The following is a 17991-nucleotide window of genomic DNA, read 5'->3' on the forward strand; positions in this document are numbered from 1 at the left end:
ATGGTACATGTGTGTTGCGTTGGAATGTCACATGATCAGATTCAGACTCACCTGAAGTTTATGTGGGTCAAGTTATGAGTTGTGCCCACATGTTTTCCAGCATCTAGAGCAGGGGTGCCCAAACATTTTCCCTTAGTGGGCCAAAATGAAAATCTATCGGAGGACCGCGGGCCAAATGTAATATTTTACACAAAATACAAACACTAATAGTAAAGTAAAGTAGGCTACTTTTATTTATCAAACAGTTATCTAACCTTCCTTTCTGTGTAAATAACATTAAACAAAATATGACAAATAAGTCATATATAGGCATTTAGAGCACGTCTAAACTTTTGTAATCACATGTAGTGCAAAATGTCCAACAGCAACACAACAACAGTAGCAACAATATAAGCAAAGACTCATGGGACTTTTTGTAAATTGTTAAAATATGACTATTTATGAAGTGTGGAAATGTACATATGTGCACAGATATACTCTACATTACCCTTATAGTTGCTTGTATTTCAATTTTAGTCTTAGATATTTCAAATGTAATCAAAGCACCATGAGTGAGGACTGTATAATATACAGTCGAACCCACTTATCTCGACCTCAGCTAACTCTCCAACCCTATTAAGTCGACGTTTTTGAAGTGGAACCGCCAAATTCCCTTATTGCAATAGCATTTCTCATCGGTTATGTCGATTCTTTTATGTCGCCGAACCCTAATATCTCGAGCACGAAAGAGGGCCAAAATCGCCACTTAACATCGGTTATCTCGATCCCCGTGACTAATCGCCGGCTTTTTAAAATGTATCACAAGTGCTAAACAGCGCGTATTCAAATCGCATTCGCATGGTAATTCGCTGAACAACGCAGGTGAAACGCGATCTAGGTAAATCCCCATCAAAATCAAAGCCAAGCATAACTGCATGCGGCAATGACAACGAAGATGAAGAAGATGCGGACGAAGATTTGGAACCAATTCCCTCTGCCGGTGAGGTGATAGAAATGCTACAAAAAATTTGACAGTATGGTTCTTTTGTAGGGGATGGACTGTTTTAGACAGCATAAATAATATCGAAGCATTTGTTTTCAAGCAGACTGTTAAAGGCAAAAAGCAACTAAGCATTTTAGACTTTGTAAAGAAACCATATTAACTGCGTGTACGATACATTTCAGAGCTGTCAGAGCGAAATGACTTGTGAATGTAATTTTGACACTGCAGATTTGCTTTTTGTAACAACGAATTACACCCCGCAGGTTTTTTTGTGATTTTGTGAGCGATCTTTGTGTTTGCAGTGTTGGATAATATAATTAAAGGTTTGTATCGAGAATCGACGGTGGTTTTTATTGTATACTGGTAAATCTCCGCTTTTAGTTGGTGCACATATGCCTTTTGTTGTTAGCCGACATGTATGTGCATTTTTATAGCATGCCGATCGCGTCATCAAACAAATCACGGCAACGCCAAAAACCCGTGCATGTACATTCTAATTTATTAACGCACATAAATACATTTCAAGCATATCTTAATACAGTATATTGCCGCCATATTGGTTTTCGGTTATCTCGATCATCGGTTATCTCGACGCTTTTTGGCAACCCCCTAGTCCGGCGACATAACCGGGTTCGACTGTATATTAGTTAGGCCAACGTACACTAAAAAGTAAACGCACTGATAGCTACATTCTTGCTTTAAGAATTTTTGAAACAAATTTTAGTACAGTATAATTTAAAATTTTAGATATTCATTGGCGGGCCAATCTAAATAGTACGGCGGGCCAACCTTGGCCCGCGGGCCCCACTTTGGGCACCCCTGATCTAGAGACTCTGGGTGAGTTTCTGAGTGAGTCTCTGGGTGAGTCTCTGAGTGATCAGCTACACAGCAGATTTAACGCTCTTGGTTGCTGGCATTCTTGTGCAGGTGACACCTCCACCCCTCAGCAGGCCCATGAAAGGGCACCACGTGAACCAGAGCCTGTCCCAGCAGGCCTCCAGTTCATGCCACTGTGTGTTAGGGGACCAGCGTGGCCATCTTCAGCGCCCAGGAGAGGGCGCAATCCCCCATGCTCAAGCCGTCCTGTTACCCAGTGACTCCTGCCATAAATGTCTGCCATCCTCGCGGCAAGTGCATCAAGGTCTGCCGAGCCAGCTGGATGTATTCTATCCAGATGGATTTCGTACGCTACAGTACCACCGGTCAACCTGCAGGGCACAGCGCAGTGAGAGCCCCAACCGCATTCGCCATTTGGTTCATTCTGTCCAGCGTCTTTTCAACAAGTCACACTCCGTGGAGGACAGTGCAACACGGATTGATTACAACTACCCAGGCCCCGAGCACCAGGATAGGGTTTCTAGAGGTCATGCGGTCAGGTCCAGCCAGGAGCTTGGCCATAGTGAGGGTCACTGTGCTGCATCTCAGCCTGCTCTGCGATCCAGTCGACGTAGTAGGAGCCATGAGCGCAACAAAAACAAAGACCATCACCAGGACAAGGACCTGGGCTTCTTCAGCTCTGATGGCAACATAGATGATGATAGTAGAGGGTCCCATGGGGTCTCCCGGGGTTGCCAAACCTTGGACAGGGAGGTGAGGTTAAGAACCCCCAAAGGAGGGTGCCTGGTCTGCAGCAGCATGGCTCTCTGTAAAGAGGCCAGACCTTCTGCCTATGGAGATGTCTGGACCTCTGCAAAAGTCAGTCAGGCACAAGAACTCCCCAGAGCAACCAATGAGAAGCTGCTGGAAAGTCACACACATACCAGAACAAGCAATGACAAGCAACTGGGAAGTCACACACACCCCAGAACAACCAGTGAGAAGCTACTGGGAAATCACACACACCCCAGTTCAGCAAATGATAAGCTACTGGAAAGTCATACACATCCAAAGGCAACGAATGACAAGCTACAGGAAAGTCACACACACTCCATGACAGCCAATGACAAGCTAATGAGAGGTCACGAACACCCCAGGGCAGCCAATGACAAGCTAATGAGAGGTCACGAACACCCCAGGGCAGCCAATGACAAGCTAATGGGAGGTCACGAACACCCCAGGGCAGCCAATGACAAGCTAATGGGAGGTCACCCACACCCCAGGGCAGCCAATGACAAGCTAATGGGAGGTCACCCACACCCCAGGGCAGCCAAAGACACACCACTGGAGGTCCTACAGTCGAAGGTAAAGTGGAGCAAATTTCAGCACATTAACATGAAGCTTGTATGTCACTGCTCTGTCTGTCCTTTCTCTGTGTATCTGTCCTTTCTCTGTGTACCTGTCCCTTTTCTCTGTATCTGTCCCTTTTCTCTGTCTGTCCCTTTTCTCTGTATATGTTCTTTCTCTCTGTATCTGTTCTTTCTCTCTGTAAATGTCCTTTTTCTCTGTATCTGTTCTTTCTCTGTGTATCTGTCCTTTTTCTCTGTATCTGTTCTTTCTCTCTGTATCTGTCCTTTTTCTCTGTATCTGTTCTTTCTCTCTGTATCTGTTCTTTCCTGTCTTCTAATTCTCTGTCTATCCCGTCCGGACCTTTCTAGGTTTGGAGCTTTTTCCTACTTGGGTTTGTGTGTGGACTCTGTACTGCAAACAAAATTTACCTTCTGGTACCAATAAAGTAACTTGAACTTGTTTGGATCTTTACATTTCCCTTTCTGGGTTTGGACCAGTGCATTTCCCTTTCTGGGTTTGGATCTTTGCTGTGTGTGTTTGTGTGTCTGTGTGTCTGTGTGTTTGTGCGTGCTGTAACAGGGCATTGTGTCTATGTGTGTGGGCTGTAACAGCACAGATTGTGTGGGTGTGTGTGCTCTAAATGGGCACTGTGTGTGTGCGCTGTAACTAGGCACTGTGTGTGTGTTTATGTGTGTGCTCTAAGTGGGCGCTGTGTGTATGTGTGTGTCTGTGTGCGCTGTAACTGGGCACTGCGTGTGTGTGTGTTAAAGGGGGCTCTGTGTGTCTGCTCTCTGTGTATCTGTCCCTTTTCTCTGTATCTGTCCCTTTTCTCTGTATCTGTCCCTTCTCTCTGTATCTGTTCTTTCTCTCTGTAAATGTCCTTTCTCTCTGTAAATGTCCTTTTTCTCTGTATCTGTTCTTAATCTCTGTATTTGTTCTTTCTCTCTATCTGTTCTTTCTCTCTGTAAATGTCCTTTTTCTCTGTATCTGTTCTTTCCTGTCTTCTTTTATTCTTCTGTGCCTGTCTTCTCCTTCTCTGTCTATCCCGTCTGGACCTTTCTAGGTTTGGAGCTTTTTCCTACTTGGGTTTGTGTGTGGACTCTGTACTGCAAACAAAATTTACCTTCTGGTACCAATAAAGTAACTTGAACTTGTTTGGATCTTTACATTTCCCTTTCTGGGTTTGGACCAGTACATTTCCCTTTCTGGGTTTGGACCAGTACATTTCCCTTTCTGGGTTTGGACCAGTGCATTTCCCTTTCTGGCTTTGGACCAGTGCATTTCCCTTTCTGGGTTTGGATCTTTGCTGTGTGTGTTTGTGTGTGTCTGTGTGTTTGTGCGTGCTGTAACAGGGCACTGTGTCTATGTGTGTGGGCTGTAACAGCGCAGATTGTGTGGGTGTGTGTGCTCTAAATGGGCACTGTGTGTGTGCGCTATAACTAGGCACTGTGTGTGTGTTTATGTGTGTGCTCTAAGTGGGCGCTGTGTGCATGTGTGTGTCTGTGTGCGCTGTAACTGGGCACTGCGTGTGTGTGTGTGTTAAAGGGGGCTCTGTGTGTCTGTGTGTGCACTATAACAGGGCACTGTGTCTGTGTGTGTGTGCTGTACTAGTGCACAGTGTGTATGTGTGTGTGTGTGTGTGTGAGCTCTTACTGGGGGCTGTGTGTGTATGTGTGTATGTGTGTGTGCTGTAACAGGGAACTGTGTGAATGTGTGTGAAATGTAACCGGGGGCTCTGTATGTGTTTTAAGTGGGTGCTGTGTGTGTGTGTGTGTGTGTGTGTGTGTGTGTGCTCTAAGTGGGCGCTGTGTGTGTGTGTTTGTGTGTGTGTGTTGTAACAGGGCACTGTGTGTGTGTGTGTGTGTTTGTGTATGTGTGTGTGCACACTGCAACTGGGCACTGTGTGTGTGTGTATGTGGGTTTGCATAGATCACATTTGATAAAATTTTCCCCAAAGTGTAGTAAAACACACAGACACACACACTCACATAAATTTACCTTGTTAATTATCCTTATAAGCGTGGGAAAATTATTTTTCTATTTTCTTGGTGCCATCTCCTGGCTGAATGTAGGTATTGCAATTACCAGAAAAGATCATTTTAATGTTTTTAAAAGGTAGTACTCAACATAAAACCTGTTTTTTTGCTGTAATTGGGCACTGTGTGAGTGTGTGTGAGCTCTAAGCGGGGGCGCTGTGTGTATGTCTGTGTGTGTGTGTGTGTGTGTGCGTGCTGTAACTGGGAACTATTTTATGTTTGCGCTGAAACTGGGCACTGTGTGTGTGTGTTTGTGCGCGCTGTAACAGAGCACTGTGTGTGTGTGTGTGTGTGTGTGAGAGAGCTTTAGCCAGGGGCTGTGTGTGTGTGTGTGTGTGTGTGAGCTCTAGCCAGGGGCTCTGTGTGTGTGCTGTAAGAGGGCACTGTGTCTATTTGTGTGTGCTGTAACAGGGCTGTGTGTGTGTGTGTGTGTGTGTGTGTGTGTGTGTGTGTGTGCGCGCTGTAACTGGGAACTGTGTATGTTTGCGCTGAAACTGGGAACTGTGTGTGTGTGTGTGTGTGTGAGAGAGCTCTAGCCAGGGGCTCTGTGTGTGTGTGTGCGCTGTAACAGGGCACTGTGTGTGTGTGTGTGCACGCTGTAACTGGGAACTGTTTTATGTTTGCGCTGAAACTGGGCACTGTGTGTGTGTATGTCTGTGTGCTGTGGGACACTGTGTATGTGTTTGAGCTCTAACTGGGGGCTCTGTGTGTGTGTGTGTGTGTGTGTGTGTGTGTGTGTGTGTGCTGTAACAGGGAACTGTGTGAATGTGTGTGAAATGTAACCGGGGGCCCTGTGTATATGTGTTTTAAGTGGGTGCTGTGTGTGTGTGCTCTAAGTGGGCGCTGTGTGTGTGTTTGTGTGTGTGTGTGTGTGTGTGTGTACACTGCAACTGGGCACCGTGTGTGTGTGTGGGTTTGCATAGATCACATTTGATAAAATTGTCCCCAAAGTGTAGTAAAACACACACAGACACACACACGCACATAAATTTAACATGTGAATTATCCTTATAAGCGGGCACTGTGTGAGTGTGTGTGAGCTCTAACCGGGGGCGTTGTGTCTATGTGTGTGTGTGTGTGTGTGCTGTAACAGGGCACTGTGTCTATGTGTGTGCGCTGTAACAGGTCACTGTGTGTGTGCGTGCGTGTGTGTGTGTGTGTGTGTGTGTGTGGGCTGTAACTGGGAACTGTGTATGTTTGCGCTGAAACTGGGAACTGTGTGTGTTAGGGGTGGCACGGTTCACAAAACCCACGGTTCGGTTTGTATCACGGTTTTAGGGTCACGGTTTTCGGTTCTGTACGGTTCTTGTTATTTTTTCTTTTAATCTTTAACACTTCAGAAATGTACTTCAGCATATGATATATAGCTTAATTATCCACAATTTAGGATACAGTATTAAAAAAGTTATATCATGTAATCATGCATAAACTGAATTTGACTTGACTTAAAGCACATTATTAAAATTATTAAACATTATTAATCCCAGAACAGTAATAAAATAAAAGTCTTGCCTTAACATAAATGCTAAAAGAATAGATCGCTTTAATCGCTATTACAGTTGGGTATGGGCACGCGGTCTTATTTAGAAAACATACAAAAAGAGACGCATATAATGTTTAATCATTCGTTTTTTATTTGTCCGGTCCACGGGGTTAATTTAATTGGGGATCGTTAAAATGACAGATCACCTATCTTGATTAAGCCTGATTCTGTTCGTTTTATTTATATATATATATATATATATATATATATATATATATATATATATATATATATATATATATATATATAGAAAAAAATACGTGAAAAAGAATTGGTATTAATTATATTGAATGTTCTTGAGTAATCGATAAAATCAGTTTCTCTGTATGTACAAGACATCAATCTGTAATAGTGCAAAATATGTCCAGTTGATATGTCTAGTATGATCATCTGGCAATAGCCTGTAGGTCTGTGTGGTCAGACACTGTGCAATAAACAGAATTTTTAGGAACATGGCAAATGTTCATATTGCAGCATGGAAGCAGGCTCACTGTTACAACGCTGACCGGGGAATCAGAGGCGAGGAGACCTAGGATAGGGGGAATGCGGGGTTTAATGAGCAAAAGGAACACAGACGAGCGGTAAAGCAGAATTACAATATAATGACCGGACTGGAGAAAGAAACGGAAACGCGGACTAAATACAATGGAGTAATGACAAATTTGACAACAATCAGGAACAGCTGGTACACACGGGGAATCCACACAGGGTTAACGAGGGGGCGTGGCACACGGAAAGAGCGGACGATCGAGGCATGACACTCACTGGAGTGCTTTGTCACAGATAACTTAATTTTCTTTAACAAAGTGCCTAACCGCACATTAAATAAAGTCACACAACAAAGGCGCACAACAGTGTTCAGATGTTGTGCTATCCGTCGGCTGAAATTTAAACGTTTTCTTCAGAGACTGGGTGGTAACGCCGAAAACACTAGCTAAACGCAGCAAACGAAAGGCTACCGGAAATTACTTAGCTGGCTGAACTTTTACCGGAACTACGTCACACCGCTCTGTGCATATAGCCTATTCTTTTTTTTTTTTTTTTTTTTTTTTTTTTTTTTTTTATTGCTTTTTTAACAGTATACAAACAATGTAAAACACATAACAAATACAAAATTGCATTTTAAAGAAAAAGGGGTATATATTCTTTCTCATTTACAAAAGATTCTTCAGGGCCTTATATAAACTGATAGTTTTAACAGCTTTTCGGTTTCTTTCAAGTCCATCCAACGTGTTAAAATAAAATTTCAATTCCAACTTAAACTGGCATATATTAGGCTTCTTTGAGGACCATTTGCATTTGTGAACATAAAATTTGCATATAGCCTATTCTTTCGCGCGAAAGGGAAACACACTGACGTCACATACGGGGCACGAGGCTACATTGCGCATGTCATGAACCGTCGAACCGGAAAATAACTAATGATTTCAAAATTAAGCAGGAGTATCTAAGTCTACAGGCAGAGTTAAAAAATGACATTAGGCTATCCAAGAGGGATGTAGAAAGAAAAATTGCATTGGAGGCTAAGCTAACCAGTAAAGGTTTCTTCCAATATTTTAACTCCAAGAGAGCACTAAAAGCTGAAATCACTAATTTGCAGGATAGTAAGGGACTTATAATTGATAATGAAATTGATATGGTAAATGAGTTTAATGATTATTTTTCAAGGGTGTTCACAATAGAGAACACAAGTAACTTACCACCAATTAATACGAATACAGCATCGTCTATGACCAATATATGTATAACTGAGGTTGATGTGATACTAAGCCTAGCTAAACTCAAAATAAATAAATCGCAGGGGCCTGATGGCATCTTACCTATAGTCTTAAAAGAGATGAGGGATATTATTAGCCAACCTTTAACTTTAATATTCCAGAAATCGTTATCTGCGGGTGTGGTACCATCAGATTGGAAGCATGCTAATATAACACCCATATTCAAAAAAGGGGATAGAAGTAATCCAGCAAACTATAGGCCAATCAGTTTAACTAGCATTACTGGAAAAATAATGGAAGCTATAATTCAAGTGAAAATGGTAGATTACCTAGATGTAAATAACATCATAAAGGATAGCCAACATGGATTTAGGAGAGGTAGATCCTGCTTAACGAATCTACTTGAGTTCTTTGAGGAAGCTACAAGTGAAATTGATCACAAAAAGGCCTATGATGTGATTTACTTAGATTTCCAGAAGGCCTTTGATGTTGTCCCCCACAAACGTCTCTTGCTAAAGCTTAAAGCTGCAGGGATTTTAGGAACTGTGGCAACTTGGATCAAAAACTGGCTAACTGACAGGAAGCAGCGAGTAGTTATTAGAGGCACAATGTCACAGTGGGCCTCCGTTCATAGTGGGGTTCCGCAGGGTTCAATTTTAGGACCTCTATTGTTCCTAATTTACATTAATGATATTGACACAAATACATACAGTAAACTGGTTACATTTGCAGACGACACCAAGGTGGGCGGGGTAGCAGATACTAATCTAGCAGCAGAGAGGCTTCAACGGGATCTGGATTTAATTAGCGAATGGGCTGATACTTGGCAGATGAAATTTAACACAGATAAATGCAAGGTAATCCATGCAGGGAGCAGAAATATAAAGTACAGATATTTTATGGGTTCCACTGAAATAAAGGTAGCTGATTACGAGAAAGATCTCGGTATGTATGTTGATGCTTCCATGTCCCCCTCTCGCCAGTGTGGGGAAGCAATAAAAAAGGCGAACAGAATGTTGGGTTATATCTCTAGATGTGTGGAGTTTAAGTCAAGGGAGGTGATGTTACACTTATATAATTCCTTGGTAAGACCCCACCTAGAATACTGTGTGCAGGTTTGGTCACCATACCTCAAGAAGGACATTGCTGCCTTAGAAAAGGTGCAACGAAGAGCTACGAGAATGATTCCTGGTCTTAGAGGAATGTCTTATGAGGAGAGGTTAGCGGAAGTGAATCTGTTTAGCCTTGAGCAAAGGAGACTAAGGGGGGATATGATTCAGGTCTATAAGATTCTAACGAGTCTGGATGCTGTTCAGCCAAATGACTATTTCAATATTAGTCTAAATACTAGAACTCGTGGCCATAAGTGGAAATTAGCGGGAGAACATTTTAAAACAAATTTGAGGAAGCACTTCTTTACACAGCGTGTAGTTAGAGTATGGAATAGTCTTCCTGCTAGTGTAGTGGAAGCTAAAACCCTGGGTTCCTTTAAATCAGAGCTAGATAAGATTTTAACAACTCTGAGCTATTAGTTAAGTTCTCCCCAAACGAGCTTGATGGGCCGAATGGCCTCCTCTCGTTTGTAAATTTCTTATGTTCTTATGTTCTTATGTAACCGTGCGACGCATGCATGCTCCGAACCGAGACAAGCCCAACCGGGTTCGGTTTTTTTTCATGAACCGTGCCATCCCTAGTCTATGTGTGTGTGTGTGTGTGTGTGTGTGTGTGTGTGTGTGTGTGCTGTAACAGGGCACTGTGTCTATGTGTGTGCGCTGTAACAGAGCACTGTGTCTATGTGTGTGCGCTGTAACAGGGCACTGTTTGTGTGTGTGTGTGTGTGCGTGTGTGTGCTGTAACCGGGAACTGTGTATGTTTGCGCTGAAACTGGGAACTGTGTGTGTGTATGTGTGTGTGAGCTCTAACCGGGGGCTGTGTGTGTGTGTGCGTGCTGTAACTGGGAACTGCGTATGTTTGCGCTGTAACAGGGCACTGTGTGTGTGTGTGCGGGCTGTAACTATGCACTGTGTGTGTGTGCTGTAACAGGGCACGGTGTGAATGTGTGTGGGCTCTAACTGGGGGCTGTGAAGCAGTGCATTTCCCTTTCTGGGTTTGGACCTTTGCATTTCCCTTTCTGGGTTTGGACCAGTGCATTTCCCTTTCTGGCTTTGGACCAGTGCATTTCCCTTTCTGGCTTTGGACCAGTGCATTTCCCTTTCTGGCTTTAGATCTTACTCTGTCTGGCAGGCTCTCAGGGATGTCCAGTGCAGGATGCTTCCTGGTGCATATCCCTACGAGTCCAGGGAGGTCCCCTGTCAGAGGATGAAGCACAGCTGCTATATCAAAGCTATGGCAGAGGAGATCCATGCAGAACCTGGCTCCCTGGCTAAAGCCCCTGCCAAAGGCGCTGCTGCAGTCCAGAGAGACCTTAGCATGGAACACATCCACCAAGGTGCCAGGTAACATTTCATTTTCTGCTTCTTTGGGCAATTATTCATGCACTGTGTGTATCAGTCATGAAGCTGTGCTCTGTGTGATGGGACTGGGGCAGCAGCATGTGCCAAGTAAATGACTGACTGTATCTGTAGGTACTGCTGTAAACTCTGCCATGATCTTTGCACCAAAAGCCATTCCTTGCCAAAGAAACATGTCCACGACCGTATCTGCTCACACGCACTGTGCAGCGCTCAGGTGAGGTTCACTCCCCCCACCCCTGTGCACTGTTTTTGGGGTCTGTTTGTAGCCTAACCATGTGACCCTCTTTGTGCTTCAGGGACACAGTGTGCTGGACAGTGGATTCCAGAGGGTATACAAGTCTGGGTGGAGGGACTGGGGGGACTCACAATCACTGGAGGCTCTGGACTTACCGGGAGCATTCCGGGTGCGAAGCCACAGCTACATACGTGCTATCCAGGCAGGCGTGGCCCAGAACAACCCTGGAACTGGTGGACTTAGGGGCAGAGTCGGTGAGGTTCGGATCTGAGTGAGATTATCTAATCAAGCACCAACCCTCTTTTCTTTTCTCTCCTGCTTTCTCTCACTGTGTTTCTGTCTCTTTCAGCTATGCAGGCCCAGGGTAAGGTTCCTCCTCCTCTTCCACCCCGAAAGTCTAAGCCTCAAATCAGAGTAGTAGCTCAGAGCAGCACAGATGCCACACAGGCGACCATCACACAAAGCAGGGGGTCAGTGGGACCCAGTGGGGTAACACAGAATGCCCCCTCCCTGGATGGCCTGGAGACCAGCACAAGGTGCCCCACCTGGCTCAGGTACCACTCCGAGTTAGGAGCAGCAGCAGACAGACAGCGGCCGGCAAGCTGCAGCCTCCCCCAGGGCCCAGGCCTCCAGCAGCATGTCGGGTCTGCTGAGATCTTGAATAAGAGCTGCAGTCTTCAGGAAGCCAAGGGCAGTGGCGCAGCAGACAGATTGCTGGGTGACGGTCTTCAGAGGAGACCTGCTTCTCTCCCAGAGAAGAGCCTGTCCTGTAGCACGGATGGCCACAAGTGCAACTGCAGATCATGCATCAGTGTGCTGGTGAGTCTGTGCTGCTGTGTCAGTGTTGATGTCGATGTGGTGTTGGTGTTAGCATTGTGTTTATGGTGACGTCTGTGCTGCTGGTTTCCATGTGTGGCAGGTGGACAGTTCAGAGAGCCGAGTAGGGAGGGAGCTTCAGTCCGTTGGCATCCAGGTCGAGGAGAACAGGAGGTACATAGCAGCATTCTCTCTGACCCACTACTGCCTCTCCTTCTTCTTCCTGCTCTCTTCCATTTCTCTCCATCCATCCATTGTTTCTTGATGCAGATTAATTACAAATGTGAAGTTCTGACACCCTTTCAGGCCTATGTGGCTCCATTGTTCCACCAGCTTGATGGACCAGGATGAAAGTGGCTTCTCCCAAAGAGGTGTGACTCCTGGCTGGGGTAGCTCCCCCCAGCAGACTTGTCTGGATCGCCTTCATTGGTCTGAGCTCAACTGTCACCAGACCTCCAACACTGGGCTGGGAAGCAGTTCTGATACGGGTTTGGATCCTGGTTTGGGATTGGGCCGAAGCTCTCGCCAAAATGATGCTGACTTCTACATGCGTCTGCTCTGTGTGGAGGTGGAGAGGATACAGGGCTGGTGCCAGGGCATGCAGAAGGAGACTGAGGACACCCGGGTTCCTGAAGAAGGTGAGTGCCTAGCTCTACCTGCAGGGGGTGCTGTCTGGGTTATGTTGCCTGTCAGTAGTCCCAGACTGCCTGCTGGATGACCTGAGACATGTTCCTGTGTCCTGCAGCACTTTCCCGAATACGTAATGCAGTGGAAAATGCCCAGCAGTTTATGTCTCAGAAAGTCCAGCACTTTTTCCAGCTTTGTCAGAAAAACCTGGTAAGTTTATTGAGTCTAAAATGTTTTCAGGCATCAGAGTCACTGACTGATGAAATGTTATCACCTCATTGTCCACTGCTGAATGACCACAGATATTTAGCATGCCAGTGAAGTGCTGCTGTCTGTTCAGTAGTGAAGCAGGATTTGAGCCCATTCACAGCTGCTCCTGCCCTGTTTCCTCTAATCATTACAATATTAATAACTCACTGATATTTTTAACATTAAATATTCTCGAGACAGACACCAGCCAAAAAGGAATAATACCACATTCAACCATAACACCAAATATATAGGGTTCAGCAACCAATGGAGAAAACTGGTTGCACCAGTGCCAGCACTGGAAAAGTCAGACTAGAGCCCTTAATGAGTAGAATCAAAAGGAATGTTTAGAAACGATAAACAGGAATGGGATGCACCTCGTCTTAATTTCAAGCATCATAGCAAATTGACCAAAGTAATAAATGTTCATTTGTAATCAAAAGTTTTGAAACTTCAGTATTAAAAACATTAAAAAGTACTTTTGCTACAATGAGTCCATTTTTTTTTTATATGAATGAAGTTTTACATAAAGTAGGTTTATTATAGTGCTACAAGCAGTGGGCCAGGAAATAGGGAGAGCACACTGGGGCTGAAGGACAAGAGACAGGGTGGAGAACAGGATGGCCAGCAACACCTGCTGGCCAAACAGGGAGGGAACGCAAAGGGCAGGGTTGGACAGGCACTGATCTTGACACCACTTGTCCCGCTCAAGGTTTGGAGGTCTGGAGCCTATAGATATGACGCATAACAACCCAGGGTGGGGCTCCAACCCATCGCAGGGCACACTCACACACCAGTCACACTCACATACCACTCACTCACACCTACATGTAATTTGGCGACTCCAATTAATCTCGCCATGTTTTTGCACGTGGGGGGAATTTGGAGTACCCCTAGGAAACTCCACGATGACAAATGGAGAACGTGCAACTCCACACACAAGGAGGCATGGAGGAGACTCAAACCCAGATCACAGAGACGTGAGGTGACAGTGGTAACCACTGCACCACTGTACCTCCCCTTTACAGTAATAATATCTCTTCTAGACTATTAATAGGCAATACAGTGTAGAAATGAGCTTGTCGAAATGTGCTCTGGGAGGTACTGGAATCAAATTCAAGGTCAGATTTCCAGTGATAGCCATCCAGGGATGTGTACCCCCCTCTCCCCCAGGTCAGTGCTGAGGCCCTGGCTGAGCTGTGGGAGCTGCTGCAGCTGGGCCTGGAGGAGGTGCGGCTCACGTTCCTGGACCTGCAGACGCTCCGGGACTCGGGCTGGAGGCAGATTTCTGCCCAGGTGAGGGATGAGAAACGCCAGCAAAAGCACAAATGATACCTTTTCCTTCTGTATCACTGCTCGTCTGGGGTCTCATTTATAAAACTTTGCATAGAACTCATACTAAAAGTGTATGTGCGCTCAAAAGACAAAAATGACTTGCACAAAGAAAAAGTCAAATTTATAAAAACGTGCGCATGCACACCTCCAAGCAATATACGCTTTATAAATCGCACATTAGCTGGGATTGTACGAACGTGGATTTGCCGCATATTCTGTAACGTAAATACAATCATTGCAACGTGAGTGCAGTCAATTGCGCTGATTACAAATGGGAAACCGGACACTGCTGCAGATTGCCTGTTGATGTTGGCCTGTTCCCCTACAGTGTAAGGGAACTTAATGTATCTACTAGTCATTTTAATAATCCCATCCAAAACGACAGGTATTATTGAGCTTAGTGACGGTTGTGATATCCCAGACCTAGAATACAATTAAACACAAGGATAAGAGGTTTGGAAAATGGATGGATGGATGTATCGATAGATTATTATTGTATTTCCTAAACAAGCTTTAGAACAAATTCACAGTTTTATTGTTAATTATAACGTATACCTGTCGGCTAATTCCCGCTGGTAACAGCCAATTGCAATTTAGAACCCCAAGGTCGTCATTACCTGTATTTTTACCGGGATTGCGCGGTTCCGTCGGGTTGCTATCTGTAACATTGGACCCAGTTCAGCACACAGCACCAAAAGCTCTAAATCGGCTTATGACCCAGTCATCATCATGGTCTTCATGGTCCCTGAACACCCGTTCCCTTTTAATTCTGCCATTGGCGTAATCTTCTAACAATGCCAGCGCATCCATTATGTTATGTTGCGCACGAATGTGTTTGCGGTATTTATGTGTTTTCAGCAATGAGACTGATTGTTTCACACCATGTCCAAATGATTGTGATAATCACGACCACCACTTATCCATTTACATTTCATCAGCTGTGGCGCATAGATTAAAAGTGTAGATTAAGTTATGATTTGAGTCGGATTATATATTTTACTTTTATATTTATTCAGTATTATAAATATATGACTGATTAAATGAAATTAAACGTATGGTGTATGACTCACTAGCACAAGGAATTATTATGTATGTACTGCTGCCACTCACGTTATTGCTCTTCACCCGCGGTCGTATTTTTTTCTCCAAAATGTTTGCACACATGGGTCGGAGTTGGCAAAATGTGCGCATATGTACGCCGTCAAGTTTGTTTCTATAGATCGCAACGTTTGCGTAGAAAGAGGCGTATGCATCTTTTAGGTCCAGTTTTGTGCGTACGCAACGGTAATAAATGAGACCCCAGGTCTGTTCCGGTTTCCATTTTTGTCTCTGACTTGTGTCCTGGTTTCACTGTCCCACCCAACCTCCCCTGTCCATCTCTGTCCCCCATGCTCCTTCTGCGATGGTACCGCCTCCCTGTGCCCCCAAGGACGTTCCTCCACCCTTACCAAAGAAGCCAGCTGGAGGCATGGGGGGGGCCCAGGCGCAGTCCCTGTCTGTGAGACGGGAGCAATCTCTCAATGGCCAGCAGCGCCCTGAAGCCCACGGGAAGCCATCTCCAACTCAGCAGACCCCCTCCCTGCGCCAGGACTCTGCCACCGAGAGTGCTGATGACGTCGAGCGCTTCATCATAGAGGGACAGACCCGCTTCTGAGGCCCATATCTCAACTGCAATGAGCCACTAGACTGATCCAGGATGCTTTCTGAGTTTTGTTTGGTTTAGAAGCTGGCAATAATTTTTGACTCAAGAACACATACAACTTGTTTTGATTTTGTGTGTATGGTGACTTCAAAACAGCAACCATTTCACTGTGAAATTGCACCAATGCCCTCTGGTGGCTGAAATGAATCCTTGTCCCTCATTGTCAGGAATGGCTGCATTTCAGACTTTCCTTTGTGAGTACTTAAGGTAGAAGGCAACATTTTCTGAGAAGTTTGATGTGGCTGAAAGTTCTGAATCCTATGCTGTGTTAACCTGCTTTACAACTATGTCATGAACCGAGTGGAATTGTCAGATGTGTCTGACTCCGAACACATCTGGAATACAAATTACGGTGAGCGTACACTATATTCACAAAAGTATTGGGACACCTGCCTTTACACACACATGAACTTTAATGACATCCCATTCTTAATACATAGGCTTTAATATGGAGTTGGCCCACCGTTAGCAGCTATAACAGCTTCAGCTCTTCTGGGAAGGCTGTCCACAAGGTTTAGAAGTGTGTTTATGGGAATGTTTGACCGTTCTTCTAGGAGAGCGTTTGTGAGGTCAGGCACTGATGGTCTCACTCCGCTCTAATTCATCCCAAAGGTGGTCTATCGGGTTGAGGTTGGGGCTCTGTGCAGGCCAGTCAAGTTCCTCCACACCAGACTCGCTCATCCATGTCCTTTTGGACCTTGCTTTGTGCATTGGTGCGCAGTCGTGTTAGAACAGGAAGGGGCCGTCCCCAAACTGTTCCCACAAAATTGGGAGCATGAAATTGTCCAAAATGGCTTTGGATGCTGTAGCATCACATAAGAAGCATAAGAAATGTAGAAATGACAGGAGGCCATTCGCCCATTAAGTTCCTTTCACTGGAACCAAGGGGCCAAGCACAACCCCTGAAAAACAGCCCCACACCATAATCCCTCCTCTACCACACTATACACGTGGCACAATGCAGTCAGACAAGTACCGTCCTCCTGGCAACCGCCAGACCCAGACTCCATCATATCGCCAGACAGAGGAGCGTGATTCGTCACTCCAGAGAACTCTACAGTCCAGTGGCAGTGTGCTTTACACCACTGCATCCGACGCTTTGCATTGCACTTGGTGATGTAAGGCTTGGATGCAGCTGCTCGGCCATGGAAACCCATTCCATGAAGTTCTCTATGCACAGTTCTTGAGCTAATTTGAAGGCCACACGAAGTTTGGAGGTCTGTAGCTATTGACTGTTGCTGTTGTTCCCAATTGCTTACATTTTGTTAAAATACCACTAACAGTTGACCGTGGAATATTTAGTAGTGAGGATATTTCATGAATGGACCTATTGCACAGGTGGCATCCTATCACGGTACCACGCTTGTGGGTGAGCCCAGGGTCAGCGTGTGGCAGGCCTGATCAGCCTACGGTAAAGCAGGGTGAGCCCAGGGTCAGCGTGTGGCAGGCCTGATCAGCCTACGGTAAGACGCAGGTATTCTGGTGCCAAAGTACATCAACAGCTGACTGTCAGGGCCAACTAGAGCTTCCACACAATGGTAACAGGTCCACAGGGGACACCATATTGCACACGTACCACATCATCTTGTATTGCTTGGACAATAAAAACTGCTACATAAGGCTGCTATTCGTAGGTTTCAGCCGAATACCACAATTGACTCTTTTATGTGATGTAATTGTATGGCTGTAGTGACTAGATGAACATCAGATTTGGTAGATTTTATAATTGTTAGTAGTTCATCTGTGTGACACCATGCAGACTGATCACTCCTAGACCTGGACCTCAGCGCCTCATTAGCAGACCCCAGTGAGTTATCATCAGTACTGACACCCCACAGGGCATTGGGTTGATTCTACTGCTGCAGTCAAAGTTCAGCTATAGCTACAATTCTATCATAAAGTTTGCTTACAGCACCACCAATCGCAATGATCAAAAATGACAGTGAGCTGGCAGTTAGGTTCCTGACACGCTGGTGCTTGAACACAAGCAGCTGGTCATTGACTCCAGGAAGCAGAAAGGCCCCCATCTACATCTGAGATCCAGCTGCTGTGGAAGTTTCACATTCATCGGGAAGCTCCATCAGCCACTTCACTACTTCAGACGTTCA

General features: G+C 45.2%; 1 protein-coding gene across 1 annotated transcript; it reads left to right on the forward strand.

Moving 5' to 3' along the window:
- Nucleotides 1–364: 364 nt before the first annotated feature.
- LOC111838778 (disks large-associated protein 2-like) lies at nt 365–17955 on the forward strand. The gene is made up of 11 exons (XM_072698869.1): nt 365–979; nt 1910–3163; nt 10690–10901; nt 11031–11133; nt 11216–11408; nt 11504–11973; nt 12074–12144; nt 12304–12608; nt 12716–12807; nt 14020–14142; nt 15611–17955. The coding sequence occupies exons 1-11, from the start codon at nt 923–925 to the stop codon at nt 15833–15835; spliced, it is 3105 nt and encodes a 1034-aa protein (XP_072554970.1). The 5' UTR covers nt 365–922; the 3' UTR covers nt 15836–17955.
- The last annotated feature ends 36 nt before the right edge of the window (nt 17956–17991 follow it).

The sequence above is a fragment of the Paramormyrops kingsleyae genome, chromosome 14 (assembly GCF_048594095.1).
Source record: "Paramormyrops kingsleyae isolate MSU_618 chromosome 14, PKINGS_0.4, whole genome shotgun sequence".
NCBI classification, from domain to species: domain Eukaryota; kingdom Metazoa; phylum Chordata; class Actinopteri; order Osteoglossiformes; family Mormyridae; genus Paramormyrops; species Paramormyrops kingsleyae.